This window comes from Littorina saxatilis, linkage group LG3 (genome assembly GCF_037325665.1).
Source record: "Littorina saxatilis isolate snail1 linkage group LG3, US_GU_Lsax_2.0, whole genome shotgun sequence".
NCBI classification, from domain to species: Eukaryota; Metazoa; Mollusca; class Gastropoda; order Littorinimorpha; family Littorinidae; genus Littorina; species Littorina saxatilis.
Genome location: NC_090247.1, coordinates 67,840,850 through 67,867,680, shown reverse-complemented (window position 1 = coordinate 67,867,680; position 26,831 = coordinate 67,840,850). Strand labels below are relative to the sequence as shown.

Here is a 26,831-nt window from a genome sequence, read left to right as displayed (position 1 = left end):
TATTTCTTACTTCTGCAAATTTACCTCCTTTTTAAGAATCCCTCTCTGTAAAGGCCTAAACGTTTCAGATTTTTGGCAGTGGATGCATAAGTTGTTGATGTTGGGGAGTTAGAGAGTGAAAAATGGGGGGGGGGGGGGGGGGGGGTAGAAAATTACAATTAAAAGGGGGATAATAGCTGTGTGATGCTTGTTGCGCTACAGGTGTGTTCATGATGGTGGCTGGCGGCATTGTGGCGGGGGTGTTGCTGATCTTCGTGGAGATCGCCTACAAGAGGCATCGCGGTCTGAAAGAGAAGGAGCTGGAACTGGCCAGAAATGCTGCCGACCGTTGGCGTGGAAACATTGAGGTCTGGGAATCATTTGATTTTTTCCCCCCCTATATATCTTTCATTTTCAATTATACGTGTAATCTAAATGTTTTTTACCCTTAGTATTTGTTGTGATGTGTCAGCGAGGCTTCTTGCTGTGTAATGCTAATGTTTTTGTTACTTTCTTGGACAATTCTTCTTTGTAACTCTGTATTTTGTGTGTAATCTTTTTGGATGATCAATTAGATATTTTGATTTGTTCAGAATTTTAAAAGTTTGCCATGGACAGAGATTTATAAAAACAAAATGTAATTGATTTTAAAGTGTATAGATGTTGTCAGGTGTGCTTTCATTTAGAAGTGGACAGTTGCATTTGATGTTGTTTTATGCTGTAATCTATTTGTGTTGTTATCTTTTTTGTGTTCCTGTTCAAGCTTTTGTTTAAGATGCTGTACTCGTTATCTTTTTTGTTTGTTTTTCCTCTTTCTGTTATGTTTTTCTGTTAAGTATTTATGTATAGGACTATCATTCCTTTATTTTTTGCAAGTGCAGGGGTAAAAGTCGTCATCTGGACATCCAAAATTTAGGATTTTGACAACAGTTTCCTGATAAGTTTTCAAAAAATATCACTGTCAGCAACTCAATTATTATTTGATTATTCCCTGACTGACATGAGGTGTGCTGAAACTTTTAAAGATAAATCAAATTTTGTCATTCCTTTTGTAACCGAGTGCACGAAGCACATCAATCATCTTTGGAGTCAAAGGCCAGTCAAACAGGATTGAGAATTTTAGAGCTGTAAAAACTGCAATGCATGGGTACTCTAAGGTTCCCAAGAGCATACACGGTGACAACAGCTGCCAGACCGTATCACAAACAGCTGCCAGACCCTATCACAAACAGCTGCCAGACCCTATCACAAACAGCTGCCAGACCCTATCACAAACAGCTGCCAGACCCTATCACAAACAGCTGCCAGACCCTGTCACAAACAGCTGCCAGACCCTATCACAAACAGCTGCCAGACCCTGTCACAAACAGCTGCCAGACCCTGTCACAAACAGCTGCCAGACCCTATCACAAACAGCTGCCAGACCCTATCACAAACAGCTGCCAGACCCTATCACAAACAGCTGCCAGACCCTATCACAAACAGCTGCCAGACCCTATCACAAACAGCTGCCAGACCCTATCACAAACAGCTGCCAGACCCTATCACAAACAGCTGCCAGACCCTATCACAAACAGCTACTCAATATTTCACTGGTGTGCTATCTTCCAACGTACCAAAAATGTTGAGCTACAATAAATAGTTCGCACTCTGGCAGGGAGACAACTCCATAATGCAGAGCAACTGCCTATGACAAAGGGGGCTTACTCTGGCTGATGGGGTCTATGTCGACCAAAAGAGTGGGATTCCCTGTAGGTGGAGTTCCTGGAGGGGGATTCCCTGTATACAGGGAATACCACAGGATTTAGTTCCTGTGGCGTGTCGCTGATATCGCTGAAAGTCACGTGATGCTTGGCGACATCGGTAGAATTTGATGTTTTTCAATCTTTTTTGATATTTCTTAGAAATTCGAGTATGGTTTGCAAGTTTTATTGAAAAACTCCACCCTGTGGGATTCGCTGTATACAGGGAATCCCCCTCCAGGAACTCCACCTACAGGGAATCCCACTCTTTTGATCGACATTAGACCCCATCAGCCTAATACTGTGTCACCCTGTCACATTTGCATAATTATACTGGTTCCAATTCATGACAAAAATAACTAAACTGCTCTAATTTTCAGGGGCTCTGCCCCTTAACTTGGCAGCCTCCTTTACCTCTGTGTTTTTCTCTCCTGATTTATTATTTTTCCAAACTTTTCCCCCTGCAAAGAGTGTTGTGACAATGGCGTTTCTTTCAGGCACTGTTGAGCTTTACTTGTCATGCTGTGTTGTTTTGCACCCTGGGTTTTCAGAAGCGTAAAAAGCTGCGAGAAACGTGGCAATATCTGCAAACGTTACGAGCACCTGAGGAGGAGGTTGCTGTCAGGCAGTGATGGGTAATCATTTGAGATTAGAACTGGGTGCTTAGTGTGCTCGCACAGTCTTGTCTGCCTGCCTTGTTGCTTGCTCTTGCTGCTCATAAACTCACTCGAGAGGCTTTGACTGCCTGACGCTTTTTATCTGGCGGTCATTCTCTCCTGTTAACAAGTAGGCCAAGCTGACCATCTTTTATTTTGCTTTGCTTTGCGCGGCAGTAACTCATGGCTTGCATTTTCTGTCATTTAGCTAACAGGAATATCCATCATCATACTCTAACCATGATACATTAATGATGACTGCATCAGGATTGACATGAGAAAGCATTTTTGATATGGTTCTAGGCTAATTGCTCCCAATGACCACCCCCCCCCCCCCTCCGTACAATTGCTTCGGACAACATGCCCCCATAGGTCAATTAAATATGTAAATGACTGTTTACCCCCTCCCCCCCAACACACACACATGGATGGAGACACATATACACAGGTAATAAGTATCGGGTCTCAGCTCTTTAACGGTTGATATTACCTCATGAATATATATATATAAAATTACGTTAAAATGATCCATGTTTGACTGGGAGGCAATTTTCCAGGGAGGCAAATTCCAGGGTGCAATTAGCCTGCTACTGTACTGTGTATGTCCTGTTGTGAAATAGAAACTGCCAAAAGAAGCGAGAGGAATTTGTTGTTGTTGTACACAGTTTATGAAAATGATGACAAAAAATGTCTTTTTCAGCAGAAGTTGTTAGTGTATGCAGACCTGTGACTTTTAACTGCTACGCATTCAGCTGCTGTCTCTAGTGTTTGAGTGCGGGTTATGTAACAATCAGGCTGAATTTCAAACAGAGCTCTTTTAATGCCAGATAACCAACAACATTTGCGCAGGAAATTTGGAACGCTTTCCTGGTCAAGCGTTGACTTACGAAAGACGCTTAGCTAATTGTATGTGACTGAACTGGAAATCTAATTGGCTCTTCCTTATCAGACAACTGGGTCTCTAATTGGTTCTTAATTATCATATCCCCCCTCTAGGCAAAAATAACAATTGTCCCGCGCCATCATAAGAGCTTTTGCGGAACCGTAACATTTATTTTTAACTTTCAACATGCTTCCAGCACCTGTATCTATGAAATTATTTGGAGTTTTTGATTGAGATTTCATGTAATCAATCCTCAAATGCCATAGGACCTTCCCAGCAACCCCCCCCCCCCTTTTTTTAAAAAGGATTATTTCTGCAAACAAACAAATAAATGATGACATAATTTGAACTACACAGTCTGGATGATGTGGGTCTTGGATGACCCATAGAGATTTTAAAAAGAAATTGTTCGGAATTTTACTGTGTTTATTACTAGTAGGACATTGGTTAAGTACAACCCATATTCTGCAAAGAGATGGTAAAACGTTTATACTTATTCAGAGGCAGTCGGTAGTGTACGACCCATATTTTTGACGTTGAATCTTTCTTTAGAAAGTAGGGGTCGTACACAACCCACATCATCCGAACTGTGTAGATCGATGTGAAAATGTGATCCTGTGAAGGTTAAAGTTTAGCAGATGACAGTTATACTCCATTTGTTCAACATTTTGACATGTCTCATCAAATATTTCATTTAGGTCACAATTAATATGTTATTGAATCCAGTTCATCTATGCATGCTCCAAGCGCATGTTGAAAAACATAACTATCAGCAGTTGAAGAGTTTGGTTGCTTTTCATCACAAGTTACTGATTTGTTTCCCTATGATTTATTGGTTTTTGTTAAACTTAGTTTTGAAAACCTGAAAATAATCACTCCTGTTCACTGTGCTATGAAAAAAGAGAAGACAATTGCAGCTGCATGCTTTCAGGTTAAAGCGCTGTCATATGCGTCAGAAATTCATTTTTATGAGATAAAAGCTAAATTGTCTTAGAAGACGAGGTAAAATAATATGGTTTGAAGGGTGTTGATCTTAACACAGATTTTTTCAGTGAAGAGGTACATGTACTTTGTTTCTTACATTCCTTTTATTGTTTTAATGTTGAACATTCTTATGAACAGTGATACTTGACACCTTTTTCCCCCTTTTACTTGTAGTAGATTTTTTAGCAAGGGAGAATGCTGTGATGTACGTAGCACTACTATACACTTGCATCTGTTTCTTAAAATCCAGATTATGGCTGTTCAGAACTGAAATGTTAATGTGCGAGTGGCTGTCTGCTGGGTTTTTTCTTCTTATGTACTACTATTGAAAGTGATCACATATTTGTTCTATAATCCAGATCATGAATATTGAGAAATTAACTATTTATATTTGAGTGATTGTGTTTGTTAATTGCCTTCCTCTTTTTGTTGAATATTCAACAGGAGAGTATATGCTGTGTGAAGTTTTTTGCACTGTTAAAAACACACACTCACTTCTTTGGTTTTCAGAAACGCCGCACTTTGAGACAGACCCTGCAGAAGCAACGCGAGGAACAGATGCGCGCGTCCAACGCCTTGCAGAACAAACACCAGGAGGCCGTCACCGAGGGCAACAACATGCCCACTCCCCCCTACCGACGCCCCTCCCTTATCGAAGCCACCGGCAGTAACGCTCTAGGCCCCGCCCACTTTCCACCTCCTATCGGGCAAAGAGCAAGCCCTACCCAGTACACTCCCACCCACGGGGGCGTGCGTTCTGGCCGCACCGTAACCTGGCATAACCCTGCCCACAACCCCGACTTCAGCGTCATCTGAGATGCTGAAAAGTGATGGACGGCATTGATATGTGTCGGATATTGAGCGTTCAAGTTATGGACATTTTGGTGCGAATGAGAAAGGAAGGAAGGTTTGACAGTACAAGTTATGGACATTTTGGTGCGAATGAGAAACGAAGGAAGGTTTGTCAGTACAAGTTATGGACATTTTGGTGCGAATGAGAAACGAAGGAAGGTTTGTCAGTACAAGTTATGGACATTTTGGTGTGAATGAGAAACGAAGGAAGGTTTGTCAGTACAAGTTATGGACATTTTGATGAGAATGAGAAACGGAAGCAAGGTTTGACAGTACACGAAGCTCGTATGCGACTGTGATTGTTTTGGTACATGTGATTGTGAAGCTCAAGGAGAAAACAACAAAATTCATGGTGATTGCACATGTACAAATGTACCAGACAGTCAGTGTTTCTGTTATCATTGTTGTTGTTTTTGTTTTGTTTATTGTGTGTAAAATGTTTTATAAAATGTGATGAAAGCTCAAACTGAAATGAAAGGATCTATTCAAAGATGAACAGATTGTTCAGTGTGCTCAGTTTAGTTGTTTTGTCATGGAAACTACAACTCCGGAAAAAGATAAAATCCAAGCAATCTCCTTGAAGAGTAGAATCATAGATTTATCATTTATTGTATGCACTGCAATGCGGTTCCGTGTGACTTTTAATATTTCAAACATGCCATGTTCATTTTGTTGCTCTTGTTATGCTACATGCAATCAAAACACATTTGTGTTCAGTCTTTCTGAGTGCATGTTTGAGTCGTTTGTAATATGTATTATTCGTTTGTGAGTGCGTGTATGTGTGTGTGTGTGTGTGAAAAGGATTGCTTTTCAAAATTTTTTCATGCAATGGATTAATTATGTTTTAGTTAGAGTATTAATTACAAAGTGGCATGACGTCTTTCTACAAAAGTAGTACAGTATATATATATACATGTATAAAATATCAGAAGTTGTGAAAGAAACAATTGAAAGTCAGCAGAGACTTTCTACTGAGATTTGTTAAAATCTCTTAGCAGAGCAAAAGAGAGAGAAAAAAATGTGTCCCTTCACAGACAGCCCTATTGGGGAAATCAGACCCTCCTCGGACGGACCAAGATTTAAAAGAGAATCTGCTACCCCGAGGGGAGAGAGTATCAACAGAGAAATCTAGTCATGAGGAGGACCATTGTTTTACTACCGTGACCAGACACGTGTTTCGAAACTAATGTGTATTATATATGATGTACATTATATTGTGTATTTATCAAAAAGGGTAGTCTTTGTGAACCAAAAGTTACAATTGCCATACACTTATTGGGGCCCGGTAGCTCAGTTGGTAGTACATTTACACTGGACTTGTGATTGGAAGGTCGCAGGTTCGAATTCGGGCGGAGACGGACACGGGTCAACTTTATGTGCAGACCCAGAGACGGAAGCCATGTCCCACCCCTGTGTCACCACAATGGCACGTAAAAGACCTTGGTCATTCTGCCATAAGTGCAGGTGGCTGAATACACCTAAACACGCAGACACCTGGGTAGCGCGACTCCGTTGCTGCTAGCTTTCCACTGGGAGGAAGCCACCCGAATTTCCCAGCGATGGGACAATAAAGTAATGAAAATGAAAATGAAATGAAAATTGTGTACTCTGGAACAGTTGTTTTGTTGTTGTCTCCCCTGTGTGGAAATCGGTTGAGTTATGAATGTATTTTTTCGTCTTCTGTGCAATATCTTTTTGACTACCATTCCCATGTATAATGTGTGCAATATTTTGTAATCAGCTTCACCAAACTTTTATTAGCATGGGTGGGAGTTCCTCCGTCTCAGACGGATTTCCGTCTCAGAGAAATTTTGACAATTTTTTTTTTTTTTTTTTTTTTTTTTTTTTTTTGCGGGTTTGTTTCGTTTCGGTTCGAATTTGTAACTCAATTGTTTCTAATGCTTGCCAGGTCCCTAAAATTTTTTAGTTTTTGTTACTTTTTGTATCTCCAACAAGGTTCTTATTTATCAGAATTAAACTCAGGAGAGGCCAGAGAAACCCTTTTAAATTCATAAAATTCGTTTTCGGCCGGGGGCCTTCGCCCCCCTGGACCCCCCACCAGGGCGCTGCCCCTGGACCCCGCCGGGGCCTTGGCGGCCCCTGGACCCCGGCATTAAAAAAAGTTCAGTCTTGGAACAATTTTGGGCTCCCACCCATGAATTAGGTGAGTCTGCTGCTTCAGTAATCTATCTACCAACCTAATTGTGAACCTTATGATCATGGTTTTTGTTGTTGTTTCAGTGATAATTGTATTGTAACTCATTCTTTTCATTTTTAATGTGTTCAAACAAGCATTATAGTGGAGTTGTTTTGGTTTGTTAAGATTTGCAATAATATACCTTTCAATGAAAACAAAATGTTGCAAAAAAAAAGTTGGAATGATGTGCTGACATTAAATTTAGAACCTTTAAACTGTTGTGCTTGTCAGAGTGATCAATTTGAATACACATCTTGTCATTAGATCAACATGTTATACTAACTACTGTCTTTTTATTCAAGAGTTGAATGTTTTTACACCCCGCGGGTTAGGGGGAGTCCCATATTGGTTGGGACGAGAAAGAATTTACCCGATGCTCCCCAGCATGTCGTAAGAGGCGACTAACGGATTCTGTTTCTCCTTTTACCCTTGTTAAGTGTTTCTTGTATAGAATATAGTCAATTTTTGTAAAGATTTTAGTCAAGCAGTATGTAAGAAATGTTAAGTCCTTTGTACTGGAAACTTGCATTCTCCCAGTAAGGTAATATATTGTACTACGTTGCAAGCCCCTGGAGCAAATTTTTGATTTGTGCTTTTGTGAACAAGAAACAATTGACAAGTGGCTCTATCCCATCTCCCCCCTTTCCCCGTCGCGATATAACCTTCGTGGTTGAAAACGACGTTAAACACCAAATAATGAAAGAAAGAATGTAGAATTAAGTTGCACAACCTTTTTTATATGACAAGATGAATGCCTTTTTTTAGTAACATTCTTAGCAATACGACTTTACAAATATGAAGTTTTAAGTCAATTTTTCATTGGTTACACTGTTGAATCTGTTCAAGTTGCTGACTGAATAAACAGCTTTTTTTTACACCAATATATTAGTGCAATTTATTTACAACTGAGGTTTCAGAAACAACTTGCATTGCTACTGTTTTAATATGGATGATTTTGTCTGGTTGTATTTGCCGATGTTAACCAGTAATGATGTACATATTTGAACTTGAATTATAGTTCTTAGTCAATTATGTTAGTACATTTCCATAATATTTTCTTACGCTTGTATAAAAATGACAAGCGATTTGCTGTTGCGACTGGTATTTATTTTAAAAGTGATCTCGTAGAAATTTCCTGCTGCTGAATTTTGTGTGATGTTAAGGACATAGAAGGTGCGGAGTTTTGGGGAGTGCAGTTCTGTGCAGACTTGAAAGCTCTAAACACAGTGGTACCTGTCTTGAGATGACAGCCTTTGGACAAATGTAAAGTATACTGGCATTGGTGCCCTTTCTCCAGAAGCTGATTCAGACAGTCAAACCCGTCTGTAACGACCACCCAAGGGACCAACTAAAAGTGACCCTTCAAGACAGGTGGAGAATTATACAGGAAAAAACCTTGTCGAGGTTATCTTTGAGGTGGTCGCCAGGGCAGGTTCAAATGTCTCAAGACAGGTACAGTGTTACCTGCAATGAGAGGCCCCTCTAATGCGAAGACACCTCCAAAGAAAGGACACCTGTTTGCATGACCAAATCATACCTGTCATGACAGACTAACTGCAATGTAGGAACACTTTTGGCTGGTACCAAGGGTGTCCTTTCATCACTGGTACCACTGTACATGGTTACTTAGTGCAAAGAATAGACTTGCAATCTTGAAAACACTTTTGACAGATGTCAGTTTACTGGATACTAATTTAATTATTAATCCTACACCAGTATTATGAAATCCAAAACGACTAAACAAGTTCACACGGAAGAAATTTACTGTAGCTGCTGGGTTTTAATGTATTTCCTTTATGTATGTGGTAATTTGCTTAGTAATAGTATGCCTGCTGAAAACATTTACTTCAGTAATAGGCCACCTTATCATCTTGAAGCAGGAAAAACCAACCTCAATGTAAACTGAAAAACAAAAAAACTACCAGATAAGATACCTCTTTTTGAAGTAAATAATTGTGAGCACAAACACCAAGTCCAAAGTTTTACAAGTAAAACAATGTTCTTCCATTGTGAGAGTCTGTTTCTTTACATTAAGCTTTTATTTTTGACATTCTTCTTTCAAAATAAACAAAATAAAAAATGAAAAGCTAGAAGACAACCCAGGTGGGTGTGTTCAAATCAGTAATTGTGTGTGTGTGTTTGAACAGGTGCTTTTATGTGACAAAGAGAGAGACCAAGAGAGTATGTATTTATACACGCACATTTGTGTGACAAGAGAGAGAGAGAGTGTGTGTGTGTGTGTGTGTGTGTGTTTGTTTGAGCAGACATTGTTGTGTGACAAGAGAGAGTGAGAGAGTGTGTGTGTGTGTGTGTGTGTGTGTGTTTGAACAGACATTGTTGTGTGACAAGAGAGAGAAGAGTGTGAGTGTGTGTGTGTGTGTGTCTGTGTGTGTTTGAACAGACATTGTTGTGTGACAAGAGAGAGTGTGTGTGTGTCTGTGTGTGTGTGTCTGTGTGTGTCTGTGTGTGTGTGTGTGTCTGTGTGTGTGTGTGTCTGTGTGTGTGTGTCTGTGTGTGTGTGTGTGTCTGTGTGTGTGTCTGTGTGTGTGTGTCGTTTGTCTGTGTGTGTTTGTGTGTGTGTGTTTGTGTGTGTGTGTGTTTGAACAGACATTGTTGTGTGACAAAGAGAGATCAAGAGAGAGTATATGTATGTATACACGCACATTTGTGTGACAGAGAGAGGGTGTGCATGTGTGGAGAGATAGCATGTGTGAGCATCCATTTTCACTGCAAGCTCACACAAAATAAAGTGATTTTAGTTTTTATTTAAACACAAACCAATATCACTTGAAAATACTTGTAAAGGAGTCCAATGGTAAATTAACCTGATTCCACATATAAAGTTATAAATATCACTGTAGCAACACACACCCCTACTCCCCCCCCCCCCCCCAACACACATGCTTAATTCTCTCCTTCTCCCAACCTCCCTTTTCACTTCAAAATCAAACTCAACAAAAATGAGCAGTGATTTTGTTTGATAAAACTATAGTTATATTTGTATATGATAGAAAATGTGACAGTGTTTTTGCAAAATTACAAAAGAAAAACACTCAAAAATGTTTGTAAAGGAATTCTATGGTCAATAAACTTGATACTGCTTAAAATTTTAAATCACTAAATAACAACACACAACCCCCCCGACACACACGCACACACATGTTCTCTCCTCCCAAGCTCCCTCATCTTGAACACACTTTGCATCCATTACACATCAGGGCATCCAAAATATAACTTTCACTGGATCACGCTTTGGACTACACAGTCCGGATGATGCGAATCAAGTACGACCCATACTTTAAAAGAAGGATTAAACGTAAATAATATGAGTCGCATACTACCCACGCCATCCGAAAAGGGATAAACAGAAAATTCCTTCTTAAATGCCATATTGGTCGCCCATGACCCACAACACCCGGACTGCCAAGTTCAAATTACGTTATTGTTTATTTAGTTGCAAAGATAATCTTTAAGAAAGTGGTCGATGGGAGGGTCATATGGTGCTTGAGGATAACATGAAGTCTTAATCAAAAACTCCAAATAGTTTCAGAGATCTATACAGACTATTTTCTGAGGCTCTGGGTCATCCACGACCCACAAAGCATGGTGAAGGTTAACACACACATCCTTTACACATCAGGAGATCCAAAATGTAATGTAAAAAAGTGCTTTCAACGTGAGTCAATTCCCTGCGATTACAGCCAGTGACTGCATGAAGTACGTTTAATTCCCTGCTATGACAGCCAGTGACTGCATGAAGTACGTTTAATTCCCTGCTATGACAGCCAGTGACTGCATGAAGTACGTTCCAATTCCCTGCTATGACAGCCAGTGACTGCATGAAGTACGTTTAATTCCCTACGATTACAGCCAGTGACTGCATGAAGTACATTTAATTCCCTGCGATTACAGCCAGTGACTGCATGAAATACGTTCAATTCCCTGCTATGACAGCCATGCAGTGACTGCATGAAGTACGTTTAATTCCTTGTGATTACAGCCAGTGACTGCATGAAATACGTTGGCTCTAGTCCAGGCAAAGACCTGACAGTGTCCAACGAACCCACCCCGGTCAACACCAGGGCAGAGTCCATCCCCACCGCCTTCGCCAGACCAATGTCCGTTATCAGGCTGTCTCCAACCATCAGGGAGCGAGCAGGGTTGATGGAAGGATGCGTGGCCTTGATACATTGAAATAAGTGGGTGTCTGGTTTTCCTAGCACCTCCGGTTTGCGCTTGACTGCTGAAGTCACTGCGTCGACGATCGCTCCGGTCAGCGGCTGTCGCCGCCCTTCAGCTATTCTGACGGACTTCTCCTTGTCATTGGTGGCCAGGTACAGGCAGCTTTCATTGCTCAGGTAGCTGCAAGCTTTGAAGAGTTTGTTCAGGTTGAAGTGTTTGTCGTAGCCCACCAGAACAGCAGTCACATCATCACGCAGAGGAACATGCAGAAGGTCAGAAATGTCTGTATACACAGGGTCTGGATCCGGTCCCAAGCCGAAGTTTTTGATGCCAGCAATGTCCAGCTCTTCTGACATGCCAGGACTGCCAATGACGTACACGCTCCCTTCCACGTGCATGATAGTCTGCAAGTACACTGCACTGGCATATGCAACGCAAAACACATCTTCAGCGGGCGCATCAAACCCGTTCTGTCTAAATTTTTCCACGTAGGCTCTCCGACCATGCATGCTGTTGTTGGTGACAAACAAGACCTGTTTTCCCAGGCTTTGCAATGTTTGTATGGCTGCTGGAATTCCTAACAAAGGGCTGATGTGGTCTGATGACCACAACACTCCATCACAGTCTAACAGTATCGAGTCATACTTCTCTAGAATTTTGCCTGCATTTTGCTGAGTCACCTCATGAATGTCTGCTCTGTTGATTACCACTTTGTCACCTGAGGCTGTTGTGTACGCACGTCTGGTATTCACAAAGCTTGGAACCAGATAATGTTTTTCCCGAGCACTTCCACTTGCCGGTGTGAGGAACCAAGAATGCCCCCGTTTGGCTGAAAGAAAAACTGCGCCAGTAACTTGAGTAAGTCTGCGACCATGTTGATGAAAACAGTTTTTGGAGGACGGGCGTACAAGTAAACAGTTTTTGGAGGACGGGCGTACAAGTCTATGAAATGTACATAAACATCTGTTCAAACCTGGAAACATGTTACTCTAGTGGAAGTGCATGGATTCCGTATCCAAGGAATAGCAGACGACAGACTTGACGTAGAGAGAAACGGCAGTAACTTGTCGTTCAGAAATGTCTGTAAAGTGTAGGAATCGGGCGAATCTTGTGCGTGTGACAAAAGCAAGAGTTCATTCGTGTATCAAGCTAGTTGCAAACGCGACAGCACAGGTGCCAAGTCAAACTTCAACACTCAAAATGACCTGAAATCCTCATACCAAAATATGTCTGCTAAGCCAAGGGAAATAAGTCAGTCGGCCAGACAGGTGCTTCCTCATTGCGCAGTACGTCACCAGTTTGTGTGCGTGTTGACAAGCGGCAGCTTCAAATGCCATCAACTTTCAAATATGTGGTTTGTCGTTGGTAAACTTTAAGACTGCAATCTTCGTGTTTTAAGGAAAAGAAGATTCCCAAGCATGTTCAGGTGAATGTCATGGCTTTTATAGAGCCGAAAATGTTTGCTGTCCACCTGTTCAGGAATTTAAAAAGAAGTTTAAAGCCGGTGTCACGATTTCATCTGGGTACCGTTTCATCTTTTGCCTGTGTACATGAATCATGATATGATTATGATATGATATGTTGACATACTGGTACTTAGGCTGTTGAGCCTTTGTCTGATCTTTTGATCAGTTGCTATCCCAGCCTAACTTTGAGCTAGGTAACCTACACGATCTTTTGATCTATCAACTTTTTCTTGGCTGGTGGGAATTTGTAGTGAGAGACATATTTCCCCCTCGACCTACTCAAGACTGAAATGTTGTTTCCTGGTAAAATTAAGAAGTGAAATTATTTATAGACCAAAAGCATGTCAGTTTCTTGCATGTGAAGAAAATTGGTGGTAAAATTGAATAGATTTCACCCCCAAAATCGAATTCTTCGAAAACGTGTACTGAGTGGCTACGTCCCTTGAGTAAGAAGGAAAACATTTTAGGATGAATCAAATTTCTAAGTTAAATAAAACAAATTGGTTGGACAAATTTGGCCCCATGAATGTAAGGTACACAAGGTCGCTCATCAGTACTATCGAAGGGTGTTTTTTTGTTCAGTGTAGAGTTTATACTAGATCAACGAGGCCGAGAAGCGAAATATCAACACGGCGAAAGATGAAAACGTCACACCGGGATTCCATAGACGCGAATTTCGCATACCGAATTTCGGTACGCAAATTTTGCATGCGAAGAAAAAGAGCATACGTCCATAGATACGATGTTTCCCTATTTGGCGCACTAAAAATTATGCAGACCAATACACGGTCAAGGCCTAGTTACAGAACTTCGCATGCGAAGTTCCTTTTTTTCGCTACCCGGTGCGAAAGAAAAATCCGCTATCGGCAGCACTGCTTCCTTCTCCGATTCGCATTGCGGTGGTTCCGAAATTCGCAGCGATGGATGCACTAAATGCCGGAAAGAAAGGTCCGAATTTTTTACTAGCGTTGCGAAGTTCACATGCGAATTTCGCATGCAAAATTCGCGTCTATGGAATCCTGGCTTTAACGGTATAAAACAAGAGTAAACTGAAGTCATGCCTAATGGTCTGATTAGACTAGAGGAAGTTATCCACTGCAGTGTATCACTGAATGATCTGGTTGGTAAACAGTAACATGAAAGTGACATGGTCAGTCCGTGAGTGTGTGTGTGTCAATGTGTCAGTGTGTGTGTGTCACTGTGTGTGTGTGATGTGTTCGTGTATCCTTTCCCTCCTCAGTATGTCAATCAAACTTAAAGATGTGTGACTTTTTGTGAGATCAGAATCAGCAAATCGTATTTAATTTGTGACCGATATTAACAGCTATTGTGTTTTCAGCGTAGCAATAGGGCCCGATATTTAGACGAGACAAGTATTATGCCGACGAGTCGAAGACGAGTTGCAATATACTTGTTCCGAGTCTGAATATCGGACCCTATTGCTACGATGAAAACACAATAGCGTTAATATAGCTATTCTGACATTAAATTCTGTGTTAAAATCATGTTTTTGTCAGCAACAAGTACCAGAATAGTCCATGTCGTTGATTGCAGACGACGGTTCCCTTTCCGCATGAAGCCACGGAAATAACCGAACATTGAAAAATCCACAGACATGTATTACGGAGAAAACTCGAGATAACCGGATGTTTAGCATTACATCAATATGCTAGGAATCATATGACGTCATGACGTATCATGCTTGCCTACGTAGATTGTATGTTCGAAAGTCTGACTTCTGTTGGGAATTCGCGTGGTGAAGACTGCGGTAAATCTGTAGATTATAAGAGAACAAGGATTGTCTCAGAAGAAACGACTAAATGTTTCAGACCAGTAACTTCATTTCAACATTGCACTATACAATGGACGTTCTATGTGACAGGAGAGTTTGCTGATTTTGTGTTAAACATTGGAGAGATCGTCTGCTAGAATCAGAGATAGGTCGCTTCAGATTGCAGCTTCTGGAAATTTGCAAGGTTTGTTGCCTGTTAAAGAACTGGATTTTACACGTAATGTATGTCATGTACATTAAGCAACAACAAAAACACACACAAAGCAAATGGCATCGTCTGTCGACTTGTCACATAAACAAACCTGGCGAGGTATGCGTGTACTTTATACTTGTGGAAAAAAACGGAACCATGCGTCTTTGTTATTGCCAATATGCTTTTGGATATTGGCAAAAATGGTCGACTTCCGTAGCATTATGCTTTGATGATCGGAAAAGGGATGTGTGAGACCATCGCATCCAATCACAGCCCCCGAATTCCCCCACGTGTCCATCAGAATAGCTATATATTATTATATTATTATTTATACATGAAAAAACACAATTTGTCAACCATAGTCAATTACTGTACTCATGGACCGTCAAATTTCACAACCAGCTGTTCAGTCTGTTTCAACTTCCGAAGTTCCACACACATTTGGCTGGTGTTGTCAGAAAGTCAATCAGTCATTGTCAATTAAGTGTCAGGATAATTTACATGGGGAAGCTTATGATTAAATGAATTTAATCATCATTACTTTCAACTCAATCAGTTAATGTCAATTGTAATGATAGTTTGCATTGGGAGTGTCACTTGTAGGGATAATCATGAGCTTATATATATAGTGATGAACGTTGGCTGTTTTGCACAAAAACAATCTTTACGCATGACTGATTTCTGTCAACTTCAGCCGACTTCAAAGTCGACGGAGCAATCTCCAAGACCTTGGGCATCTGAGCAAATCTTGCCCATCAGTGGACAAGCCGGCACTGGACAGAGATGGCACAGATGAAGAGTCCTTTGGCGGCAGCACCGCTTCCCTCTCTGATGCTTTTTCAGGTATTGAACTTGAAGTGATCATGAACGCATGACATGTTTTTAAATGAGTGCGCACATGTATGTGTGTGTGTGTGTGTGTTGAAGGTGTGTTTGCATGTGTACATGTATGGAAATATCAATGGCAGTGGGTGCATGTGTACATGTATGGAAATATCAATGGCAGTGGGTGCATGTGTACATGTATGGAAATATCAATGGCAGTGGGTGCATGTGTACATGTATGGAAATATCAATGGCAGTGGGTGCATGTGTACATGTATGGAAATATCAATGGCAGTGGGTGCATGTGTACATGTATGGAAATATCAATGGCAGTGGGTGCATGTGTACATGTATGGAAATATCAATGGCAGTGGGTGCATGTGTACATGTATGGAAATATCAATGGCTGTGGGTGCATGCAGATCTACTAGCTATGCACATGTTGGGACGTGTGTGTCTTTGAATTTTACCTAATGACTACTTACTTTTGCCTAAAACTAGTAAAACCAAAAGCCCGGTTTAACTTGCCAATAAAATGCCACTAGACACAACAAAATGCTCAGCGATAGTGATCGATACGTCGGTATGAAAACGGTTACAAGTATAACGATGGTAAGAACCAGGCCTGGGAATTGTCCGCCGAACGGCGGATTTCCGCCGAATTTTTTTTTGTTCCGCCGAAAATGCAAAAGTGTCCACCGAAAAATAAAGGGGGGAGGCACACAAACAAAGCACCAGTTACTTTGGCCTTTGCGCAAAAGCCCGCGAAAACTTTCCGTACTTTGTTCACGCACTGCTACCGCCCGCCTCAGTTATTGAACTTTTATGTTTGAAAGTAAACCAGATTGCACAGATTGTGTTACAAGTTACATTTTCCTGTTTGTCTCAACAGATCAATTTTTTAACAAATTTAAACCATATAATACATGTATATATGTTTTTTCTTCAAAAAAGCAAAAATTGGTACATTTTTGTACTAAAAACTCTGATTCTAAAAACAGAATTTAATGGCAAACTTGGAGCTCAGATGACACCAGATTGCACCATCTGGGTTCTTTGGAGAAAATTTTTTCCGGGGGGGCATGCCCCCGGACCCCTCTAGTAAGGCTAGGCGCTTCGCGCCGTCGACTTGACGCTTCGCGTCTTCAGTTATAAATTTTCCGCCTTTTTTACAATTTTCAATTCCCATGCCTGAAGAACATTGGCAAAGATGTGTGTGTGTGCATGAGTGAACTTAGTTTTGTTTTGTCTGTATAAACAAATGTCTGTTTGCAGAGAGCAGTGAAGAGGCATCCCCTCCTATCAGTAGAAAAGAACAACAACTTGCGCGAAACTCCCTGCGACGTGCAAAGCAGCGAGAAGTGGAACAACAACGAAACATGGAAGAAAGTAGGCGTTGGTTTTTTATTGGCACTGGTTTGGCCTGTGCACTGTATGTGCAGTTTGTTTGTGTTTCTGATTGTGCATGCCCGACATCAAGTATGGCCCTTTAGTTCAGTGGGTAGAGCACTGGTCTTGTGATCCGCGGGTCACGGGTTTGAATCCGGGCCGGGCCGAACACGGGTCACGGTATCTATGTGTCACCATTGTGGCATGTAAAAGACCTCGGTCATTCTGCCATAAGTGCAGGTGGCTGATTACAGTTCTCACCTAAACACGCACATACCTGGCTAGCATGACTCTGTTGCAGCTAGCTTTCCACTGGGAGGAAGCGACCCAAAAATTGGCAAAATTTTCCAGCAATGGAACAATTAAGTAGTGAAAATGAAAAATGAAAACATTAGCTCCAACAACAGAATATATTTTATACTTTGTTAAAACTAGAATATCTTTTTTTTTGGTGGACAGAGGTGAACTTTGTCATGGCTTTTGCCTGACAAAAGCAAGAACATACCAACAACACCTCACTTTTTTGCCTGGAACATTTTTGTTAGTTGAGAACTTGACTAAGCAAGCATTTTGCTATTGCAGACAAAATCTCCATGGACGACTATCTGGGGAAGCAAGCTCAGTTCAGACTCTGGCTCCAGGAAGAGGTAAGACAGTGAAGGGTGAACTTGGCCACAACCTCCCTTGGGAGAATATTATGCACAGTGGAACCCCATTTTAAGGCCTACAAAAATCGAAGAAAATCAGGTCTTAAAATTCAATAAAAAAGGGAGGGAGTGTTCATGAAATGGAGGAATATTTACAGACCTTATGAACCAAACTCAGAAAGTTTATTGTATAGGCCAACTGACCTTATGAAGGACTGGGTGGCCGAGTGGTAACGCACTTGCGCTCGGAAGCGAGAGGTTGCGAGTTCGACCCTGGGTCAGGGCATTAGCAATTTTCTCCCCCCTTTCCTAACCTAGGTGGTGGGTTCAAGTGCTAGTCTTTCGGATGAGACGAAAAACCGAGGTCCCTTCGTGTACACTACATTGGGGTGTGCACGTTAAAGATCCCACGATTGACAAAAGGGTCTTTCCTGGCAAAATTGTATAGGCATAGATAAAAATGTCCACCAAAATACCCATGTGACTTGGAATAATAGGCCGTGAAAAGTAGGATATGCGCCGAAATGGCTGCGATCTGCTGGTCGATGTGAATGCGTGATGTATTGTGTAAAAAATTCCATTTCACACGGCATAAATAAATCCCTGCGCCTTGAATATGTGCGCGATATAAATTGCATAAAAAATAATTAAAAAATAAAAATAAATCCCTGTGAATACGCGCGATATAAGCCTCATATTGATTGATGATTGATTGATTGATGAACAGAAAAATATAAAAATATAAGGTCTCAAAAGGGGGAGGCCTTGAAAAGGGGGCTCCACTCTATATGAAGTGCTCTTTTCTTTGCTCTTGGTGACTTATTGCAGTTTGTCCATGTGAATTGTGAGTACTTACAGGGGGAATCAGTGGAATGGCTTCTGTTGAATCATTGACTTTTACCATTGCTTTCAAGGAAGGCCCAACATTCTTTCAGCATTTTCTGTCAAAACTACCCAAAATGGGCAGATTTAGTTTTTTTTTAAAGTTTGTGAAGAACCTTTCAGGGTTAATTTATTGACCTCAATCCCATTAGCTTCAGTCTTAACATATGTCCTTTGTTTCAGCAAAGGAAGCAATCAAAAGAGCTGTCATCTCCGAAGCGAAAAACTTACTTCAAGATGTTTGTGCGGTTGTGGAACAAACGTCATTTACCTGATGTAAGTGTGTATCTTAATTACATTATACAGGAAATATATTTGTACAGTTTTCTTCTTATTCTTCTGCGCTCTTGAGCTTTTTACTCTTGGGGTCACCTTATTGTGAGAGTTGTGCATCACCTTTTTTTTACCCCTCCATGCGGGCAACATGACGCCATCATGATAATGTGAGGTATTTGTGTGTTTCCGGGTCCCTATGCTTTTGCTTGAAACTCAGGATCTTAACATGTGCGTCTTTTTGAATGCATTTGCAGATAACAGTGGTATGATTCTGTCTGCTTAGAGTCTGCACTGAAAATTGACTCTGGGAAATGCAAAAAATCCCCCGCCATACCTGGGCCTCAAACCTTCCTGGATATTGATAGCAATGAACTGGTTACGAAGCCAGCATACCCCTGAATGAGCTACAGATCCACCCTTTTTACAATGTTTAGTCCACAGATAATATTCTTTCTTTTTGTCTCCTCTTAGGCCAAAAAAAATAAATTGTCTGTTTAGGGTAACCCGACCGACCCTATCGATTTGGCGCCGACCCAAAAACTTTTTTTTGATTTAAAAAAAAAAAAATTAAAAAAAAGAGGTAAAAATGCTAAAAAGAGACATTTGGCGTTTCTTTCTCTCCCTTTCTCACTGTTTTATTTATACATTAGTTTTGAAACATGTATTCATCAAATATAAGAAGTGAATGTTCAGCCAACATAGCATTTACACACCCCAAAAAAAAGAAAAAAAGAAAAAAAAAAAACCCTACCTACCTACCGACCCTACTTTTTTTGGTCATGTTACCCTAAACAGACAATATTTTTTTTTTGGCCTTAGATGTTTATTTTCATGTTGTGGTGTGTCTGTTCTGTGGTATGTTTACTGATTACCATAAAACTCAAACAAATTCCATGAAATATTGAATTCTAGAAAATCAAAAGTTAAAGATTGTTTGAACTTCGTAGACGACTTCTTTTTCGCATTTTTTGCTCGTTTCTTTAATTTTTGCTTAGTTGAAGCATCACTCATTCACTAGCTGTCATGCCTTGTGTGTGTCTTTTGCAGAAGTACTATGAATCTCGTTTGTCACATCACTGTCATGCCTTGTTCTGTATGACTCTTGCAGAAGTACTATGAATCACGTTTGTCACATCACTGGGATGAGGAGGAGGGGGTTACACCAACTGAACCAATAAGCCCACTGGACCCAAACGGTCCCCGGTTTAGTCTCTTGCAGAATTCCCCAGCTCTCGACCCCTCCATCTTCCCTCACTGCGTTGACCTCAGTTCCGACAGTCTGGCGGTGGGGTCACCAGCCACACCCTTCTCGACCTTCGGCAAAGCTACGCCCTCGTCGTCGCTGACGCCTCTCAGGATTTCCGCCAACGATTGCGTGGGAACAGAGTCTGAGAAAAGTGTTATGAGGAAAAGGGTAAGGTTGCATATAGTTGAGCTGTCAGTTTAGTAATGAAAGACTTGTGCATTGCAGATTTTAAATTCTTATGTTGTTGTTTTTTTGCGCTACCTTGAAGCAAATGAAGATAAGTGTTTTCTTGTCCAGAACTTTTTTTCACTTTAAAAAGCAACTGGAGGTACAAGTTTTTCTCACCACATGGACACAAACATAAGGGAGCTAACTTTTGTTTTAGTTCCAAAACCTTAAAAATTGAGATACGAGGTTTGTGAATTACAGCAATGTGCTATTAGTGCTGGAATTCATTTGCACAATTTGCCTTTAAAAAACCGTTTTCAAAAACAAAAATTCAACCTTCAGACATCCCTCTAGATTTTTGAATCTGAGCATATGCCTCAACTTGTGCGTAAAATTTCCCCCAAAATGTGCTAGTATGCTGAGGAGTTGAAGAATTTTTCTCTGTTTGATATTCACCATTGTGTAGGCAATAAACAATAAAAAGATTTTTGAGGGGTTGTTTCTGGGCCCGGTGTGTGGCTCGAGTGTCTTTTTCACATCTGTTTAGCTACACATGGACTTGCAAGAAAGAAGTGCTAAGTTCCTTTCTCCAATCATCTTTGTCTTGTTTTCAGGATGTCTTCATGTTTGGTGGGAATAAGGAGAACAACACACAGTCTCTTCCAATCACTGCAGTAAGTTTCTGTTAAAAAAAAAAGAGTGTATTTCTTTTATTTTTTAGAGCATTTGCAGCTTTTACATTTTCTTGTTATTTTCACATCTATATCAAGGTTAGGGTTCAACATATATAATTTATAAAAACTTAAAAGGCACCAGTATCTTCTGGAGCTATTTTTATTATCCACATACTTATAAAAAATTGATTTGAAAACCTGAGCTGGTTTTTCTTGTTTTCCTTTTTACATTTAGTCAAGTTTTGACTAAATGTTTTAACATAGAGGGGGAATCGAGACCAGGGTCGTGGTGTGTGTGTGTGTGTGTCTGTGTGTGTGTGTCTGTCTGTGCGTGTGTGTGTGTGTGTGTGTGTAGGGCGATTCAGACTAAACTACTGGACCGATCTTTATGAAATTTTACATGAGAGTTCCTGGGAATGATATCCCCGGACGTTTTTTTCATTTTTTTGATAAATGTCTTTGATGACGTCATATCCGGCTTTTTGTAAAAGTTGAGGCGGCACTGTCACACCCTCATTTTTCAATCAAATTGATTAAAATTTTGGCCAAGCAATCTTCGACGAAGGCCGGACTTCGGTATTGCATTTCAGCTTGGTGGCTTAAAAATTAATTAATGACTTTGGTCATTAAAAATTTGAAAATTGTAAAAAAAATATTTTTTTATAAAACGATCCAAATTTACGTTCATCTTATTCTTCATCATTTTCTGATTCCAAAAACATATAAATATGTTATATTTGGATTAAAAACAAGCTCTGAAAATTAAAAATATAAAAATTATGATCAAAATTAAATTTTCGAAATCATTTAAAAACACTTTCATCTTATTCCTTGTCGGTTCCTGATTCCAAAAACATATAGATATGATATGTTTGGATTAAAAACACGCTCAGAAAGTTAAAACGAAGAGAGGTACAGAAAAGCGTGCTATCCTTCTCAGCGCAACTACTACCCCGCTCTTCTTGTCAATTTCACTGCCTTTGCCACAAGCGGTGGACTGACGATGCTACGAGTATACGGTCTTGCTGAAAAATTGCAGTGCGTTCAGTTTCATTCTGTGAGTTCGACAGCTTGACTAAATGTTGTATTTTCGCCTTACGCGACTTGTTCCCTGTTCTCTTCCTTTGCTCTTGTCAGTTTTTCAAGTCTGTTTAAACAATAGAATTAGAAATGAAATGTCGAAAATGTTATTGGCCTTGGATGAAGCCATTACATATGGCTGTAGTTAAATACACAAATAAACTCATGTTTTTCGGCCATGTAATAGTAGAGTTATGAACTAGAAATGTGAACTTAAGCAGGAGTCGCATCATTGATCAAAAGTAGGCCTTTTCACATCTGTTGACATTTTTTGTTTTGTTTTGTTTCAACAGACTCCGTCAGATGTGTTGCGCACAGCTAAAATCAGTCCACGAAAGAAAATGATTTCAGCCTGGTAAGCATCAGAACGTGTCCTAACTTTGAACAGAAAATGTTTTTGTTTTGCATTTGAGTTAAATTATGAACATGAGTTTCGAGATCTGATAAACAAAGGGAAGTAAGCGCTCTAAATGCATTTGACATGTGTAATAGAGTAAGTAAGAGTTACTCAGAACCATTCTCCTGGCACCTGAGAGAATAACAAGCATTGAAATGAACAAGCGACTTTCATCCTCGATTGAGACATGTCATATGCATTTAGAGCGCTTACTTTCCCTTCGTTTATCAGATCTCGAAACTCATGTTCATAATTTAACTCATATGCAAAACAAAAACATTTTCTGCATCATTTGTTTAAGATTTGAACATGATTTTCATTTTAGCAAAGTGTATTTTTTCAGTTTAAAAAAACAAATCTTGTTCATTTTATGACTATGAGTAACCCATTTGTTTAAAACCTTTTATTAGTCTTGAGACACGTCTCATCTTGATCATCAGTTCAGATGCAAATGAAATGTGCTTGTACAATCGAACCTGTATAAAACAACCATCCAAGGGACCAACCAACAGTGTTTGGTATATATACAGGTGGTTCAGACCTGGGAACTGATACGATTTCGCCGTATTTTGTACACATGATTGTCGAGAATACAAGCAGTGCACCAAAGGCCTAATGAAATGGTTATTTATCGTTTGGCATTGCAGCACGGATCGATCGCTGGACAGAGTGGCGGTGCGCTGGAGCCCCCGAGGAGCGCCCAAGCTGAACATCGTCAACGCTCCACGCTGCCCCTCCCCCTTCGCCAGACACCTCCAGGCCTCACAGTCTGAGGAGAGCGCCAAGTCAATGCCAAGTGGGCCAAGACAGGTGTCAACTCTCCCCCGCTTCCTACCCCAGTACCAGAGGGTCAAAGACTTTGTTCCCAGTCCCACGTACGCTGAAATTCCTGGAGAGGCCGGTTCACAGGTTTTTGCTTTCTCGCCGGGTCAGAAGATTTCTTTTGATAAAGATTCCATTGCCAAACAACCCAAACCGAAGGGGTACAGGCGACGGTCACGAAGCGTTGATGAAATACCTATGTACGCTGTTCCGAGCAGGCATGGTGCTGAAAAGCTCTGGTCTGAAAAGCAGACTGCAGTCACTGAGGCTAAGCCACTATCCCCCCCGCCGCCTGTTCCCCCCAAGCGCTTTGACCCCCATGTTGAAGGGTTGGGAATTCCATTTTCTCCTGTTGTCATGGATACACAGGCTCTAGCAGGCAGCATGGATGATGTTGGTGATGATGCAGCAAAGAAATCTGTCAAGAAATTGTTTAAGGGGAAACTACCCTGGTTTGGCAAGAAACTGACTTCAAGTTCAAGGCGTAGAAGCCGCAGCTGTGAGGTTCTGTCCCCTTTGCCGTCTTCTGCAGCAGACGTCAGGTCAAAGGCAAGCGCTCAAAACGTGCAAGTCAGTCAGTTTCCACTGATGGAGATGGAACGCTCACCTACCTTCGGCCGTAAGTTTCTCACTCGTCCCAACAAACTTCCAGACAAGCAAGCCAATGACACGCAGAAAATGAAGGTGGGACAGACGACAAAATTTGAACTGATGGACTACACATCCTCTCCCATGCGACCGGGATTTGGAGGCGCGCTGGCAAGGCAACCTTCTGCCTTAGGTGCGTTTGAGCGAGTGAAATCAATCAGGCGTCGCTCCAAAAGTATGGAGATGGTCAACTCTCCCTTTCTCAGCTCATTTCGTTCCAAAGGCGGTGTCGTCTTCGGTGAGAAGGTCCAACTCGGTCAGCAGCGGTCTACACAGAAGCCAGCTGATACTGATAAAGCGAGTTTTTCGCCTTTTATGCAAAAGTTGTTTTCTGTCAATCAACAGCCCCCTGAAATACCTCATAATGCAGACAAGCCTGAAGATACAGCAAACCGTGGTAGCATGTATGAAGAGATCAAATCTGACATCAGGAGCAAACTGTCCAGTATGGTCTCAAAAATGCAGAATAGATCTTCACCCGAGAGTGATTTGCCTCCGTATCCAGACACACCCATGGAAGTAGACGCATCGATGGAACTGGGAAAGTTGCAGTCTTCTCCGCAAAGATTAGGCCAGAAGCAACAAGGTCAGATACAAGATTTGAAAGACGAGATAAGAACGGCGACTGAGGAAATGAGGAGTACCCCATATGGGAACGCCATTCGAGCAGCAGCCAGGAGGTATCTTCCCACTTCTCAAGCGATTTCAAGTTACAAGGAACCTGTCTCACATCCCTCATGTTCCCAGGACTTGGGCTTCTCCGCGCCAGTACCAGCAATGCATGAGGCAAAACCTGGCAGCTGTCATGTTGTCCGCAGTCTTGAGAATGCAGAAAACAACTGCAAAATGCCTGAAAATGCTGCGGCCACAGAGCGAGCGACATTGAGCAGTAAACCAGACCAACACCACAATGGGGAAACTGAAAGGCAGCCACATTTACAGCTAGAGCCGCACGCAGTGAATCCTCAAAACACAGCTGCATCTTGCCTAACTGCAAGAGACCAAGCCAGGCAATATCCCGAGGCGCCCAGTCACAGAACAAATGATCTGCAGCCAAATAGTTCGACCACTGACAGTTCTCCTGAATCTTCTGCTGCCACAGGAGAGAAGAGCTCCATGCCTGTGGAGATCCCAAGCTACAGAGAACCAGTGAGGCCTCCACCCAGCTTCACCGAAGTCGTTTTCTCACAGCCCGTCTCTACCACCAAGCAGGCGAGCGGCGTGTGTCAGCCTCTCAGTGCGGTGCCCCCATCGTTTGCCGACCACGGAGAAAGTCCGACCTGGTCCTCGCCTTACAGAGTCAGGCATCCTCAGAGACGCAGATCCCGGAGTGTGGGAGACACTGTCTTGCCCGTGAGGTTCGGTTCCTTCAGAGAGGCTCAGCAGAAGGATCAGGCTGAGGCAACACCCTGCACGCCATCCAGAGCTACCGTCATCATGAGCTTTACTCCCAGCATCCCAGTTCTACCTGCTGCCAGAGACGGGGAATCTCAAGCACTTGCTGCACCTTGTGCTGAAGACAGCAAACCTCCAGCGCTTCTTCTGCAGGCACTGGCACCAGCTACAGGCAATGGTTCGGCATCTGAGAGCGAACACGTTTCTGAGGCATCTGCGTCAGTGTCCAAGGGACGCCCGCAGCAAAACCTTCCTCGAGAAACACACCAAGTCTTTGGTGAGCAGCAGTCCAAGACAGTGACTAGCGAACAGTTCCCCCCAGACAAACAGCAAGCACAGATGACAGCTAACCAGTCAACGCAGGGCACTGAGAAGAACCAGCAAAAACAACAAGCAGCATCCAACAGGAAAGCACCTCAACCAACAGCATCCTGCAAGAAACCACCTCAAGTGGCAGCCAAACCACCTGTGAAGCAGACAACCTCGGAAGCCCCGGAGTCTCAAGATTCCACAGAGAAAGGGACATCAGTGCCTTCAGTCAAATCCATCCTGCAAAAGTTTGGCGGTTCGTTCCGAGGGATTCGTCAGAGCAGCAGGCGTCGCTCTCGCAGCATGGGAGACGTGTCAGCGTTCCAAGACAAGGACGAGAATTCCCCCGCGCAGCTGGTTGAGGAAGCGGGCGGCTTTTCCAATGTCAAGGCTTTCTGGGATCGCTTAAGAGGAAAGGGAGGCGGCGAGGAACGACCGAAAGTTCCACTGCAGAGAAAACCCAGCACCTTGAAGCGACTTCAACAACAGCTGGAGAAAGAGGAAGAGAAGGACGTACCAGGAAAGGTTGAAGCTGCTCCCCCTGAGATTGATGATCATCCGAATCCGTTCAGGTCAGCTGTTCTTCCTACGTCGCCAGTCGTGGCTGCAGATGACTCTCTGGAAGAGGTCAGCACTCAGAGCGTCCCCACAGACAATGGAGGAGCTTCTCCAGCCTTAGCGTTCAAGCCCAAAAGTCCTGGACTGCCAGGGAGTAAGGCTGAAGAAACAGGCAGTGAGACGCCGGTCAAAACATCCCCGTTTGTCACAGTGAGGAGAAGATCCTCTAGGAAACGCACTGTCGCTTCCCCATGCACTAATGCCACTCCTCAGTTTGGGAAACCTCTGACTGAAAGTTCATATAGTAGAGATGAAAGGAATGAAAAAGAAAGCTCTAATGCATTCTCTTCACCAACACCCACAACTTCTGCAAGTTGTTCAAGTTCTGCAGCAAAGCCTACACCTGAAGTGGTATCAATGATGGTTCAAAAGGAAGAAACTACACCTCGGGCTCAGTTTGTTGATGCAGAGGTCAAAGCTTCCAGCACCAAAGCATATACTTCACCAGAAGAAGATGCAAGCAGCACTACCATCACTCCTGAAGCACCCCTCAGCAGTCCACTGAAAAAGCCAGCCAAAGCCCCACCAC

At 42.0% G+C, this 26,831-nt stretch overlaps 3 protein-coding genes across 5 annotated transcripts in view; 2 read left to right on the top strand and 1 right to left on the bottom strand.

Annotated features, from left to right (window-relative positions):
- Window positions 1-9,414, top strand: part of LOC138963064 (glutamate receptor ionotropic, NMDA 1-like) — a 39,798-nt gene extending 30,384 nt beyond the window's left edge. For 2 of the 3 annotated variants that reach the window (XM_070335067.1, XM_070335066.1), the window contains exons 17-18: window positions 202-347; window positions 4,755-9,414. In XM_070335067.1, the coding sequence (XP_070191168.1) occupies window positions 202-347; window positions 4,755-5,060 (452 nt within the window). In that variant the 3' untranslated portion in view covers window positions 5,061-9,414. Of the gene's footprint in view, window positions 1-201; window positions 348-2,272; window positions 2,357-4,754 lie in introns of all 3 variants that reach the window. The other variant, XM_070335068.1, reaches the window with a different exon arrangement.
- A 762-nt stretch (window positions 9,415-10,176) lies between these two features.
- LOC138963066 (glycerol-3-phosphate phosphatase-like) lies at window positions 10,177-12,703 on the bottom strand. Its single transcript, XM_070335069.1, has one exon. It carries the CDS (start codon window positions 12,456-12,458, stop codon window positions 11,274-11,276), a length of 1,185 nt encoding a protein of 394 aa, XP_070191170.1. The 5' UTR covers window positions 12,459-12,703; the 3' UTR covers window positions 10,177-11,273.
- A 72-nt stretch (window positions 12,704-12,775) lies between these two features.
- Window positions 12,776-26,831, top strand: part of LOC138963063 (serine/arginine repetitive matrix protein 2-like) — a 16,503-nt gene continuing 2,447 nt past the window's right edge. Inside the window, exons 1-9 of the mRNA XM_070335065.1 lie at window positions 12,776-12,901; window positions 15,621-15,769; window positions 17,027-17,140; window positions 17,723-17,787; window positions 18,853-18,945; window positions 20,054-20,359; window positions 20,974-21,033; window positions 22,407-22,468; window positions 23,158-26,831. The exon at window positions 23,158-26,831 is cut by the window's right edge and continues 2,447 nt beyond it. Of these exons, the coding sequence (XP_070191166.1) occupies window positions 12,894-12,901; window positions 15,621-15,769; window positions 17,027-17,140; window positions 17,723-17,787; window positions 18,853-18,945; window positions 20,054-20,359; window positions 20,974-21,033; window positions 22,407-22,468; window positions 23,158-26,831 (4,531 nt within the window). The 5' untranslated portion in view covers window positions 12,776-12,893. The remainder of the gene's footprint in view (window positions 12,902-15,620; window positions 15,770-17,026; window positions 17,141-17,722; window positions 17,788-18,852; window positions 18,946-20,053; window positions 20,360-20,973; window positions 21,034-22,406; window positions 22,469-23,157) is intronic.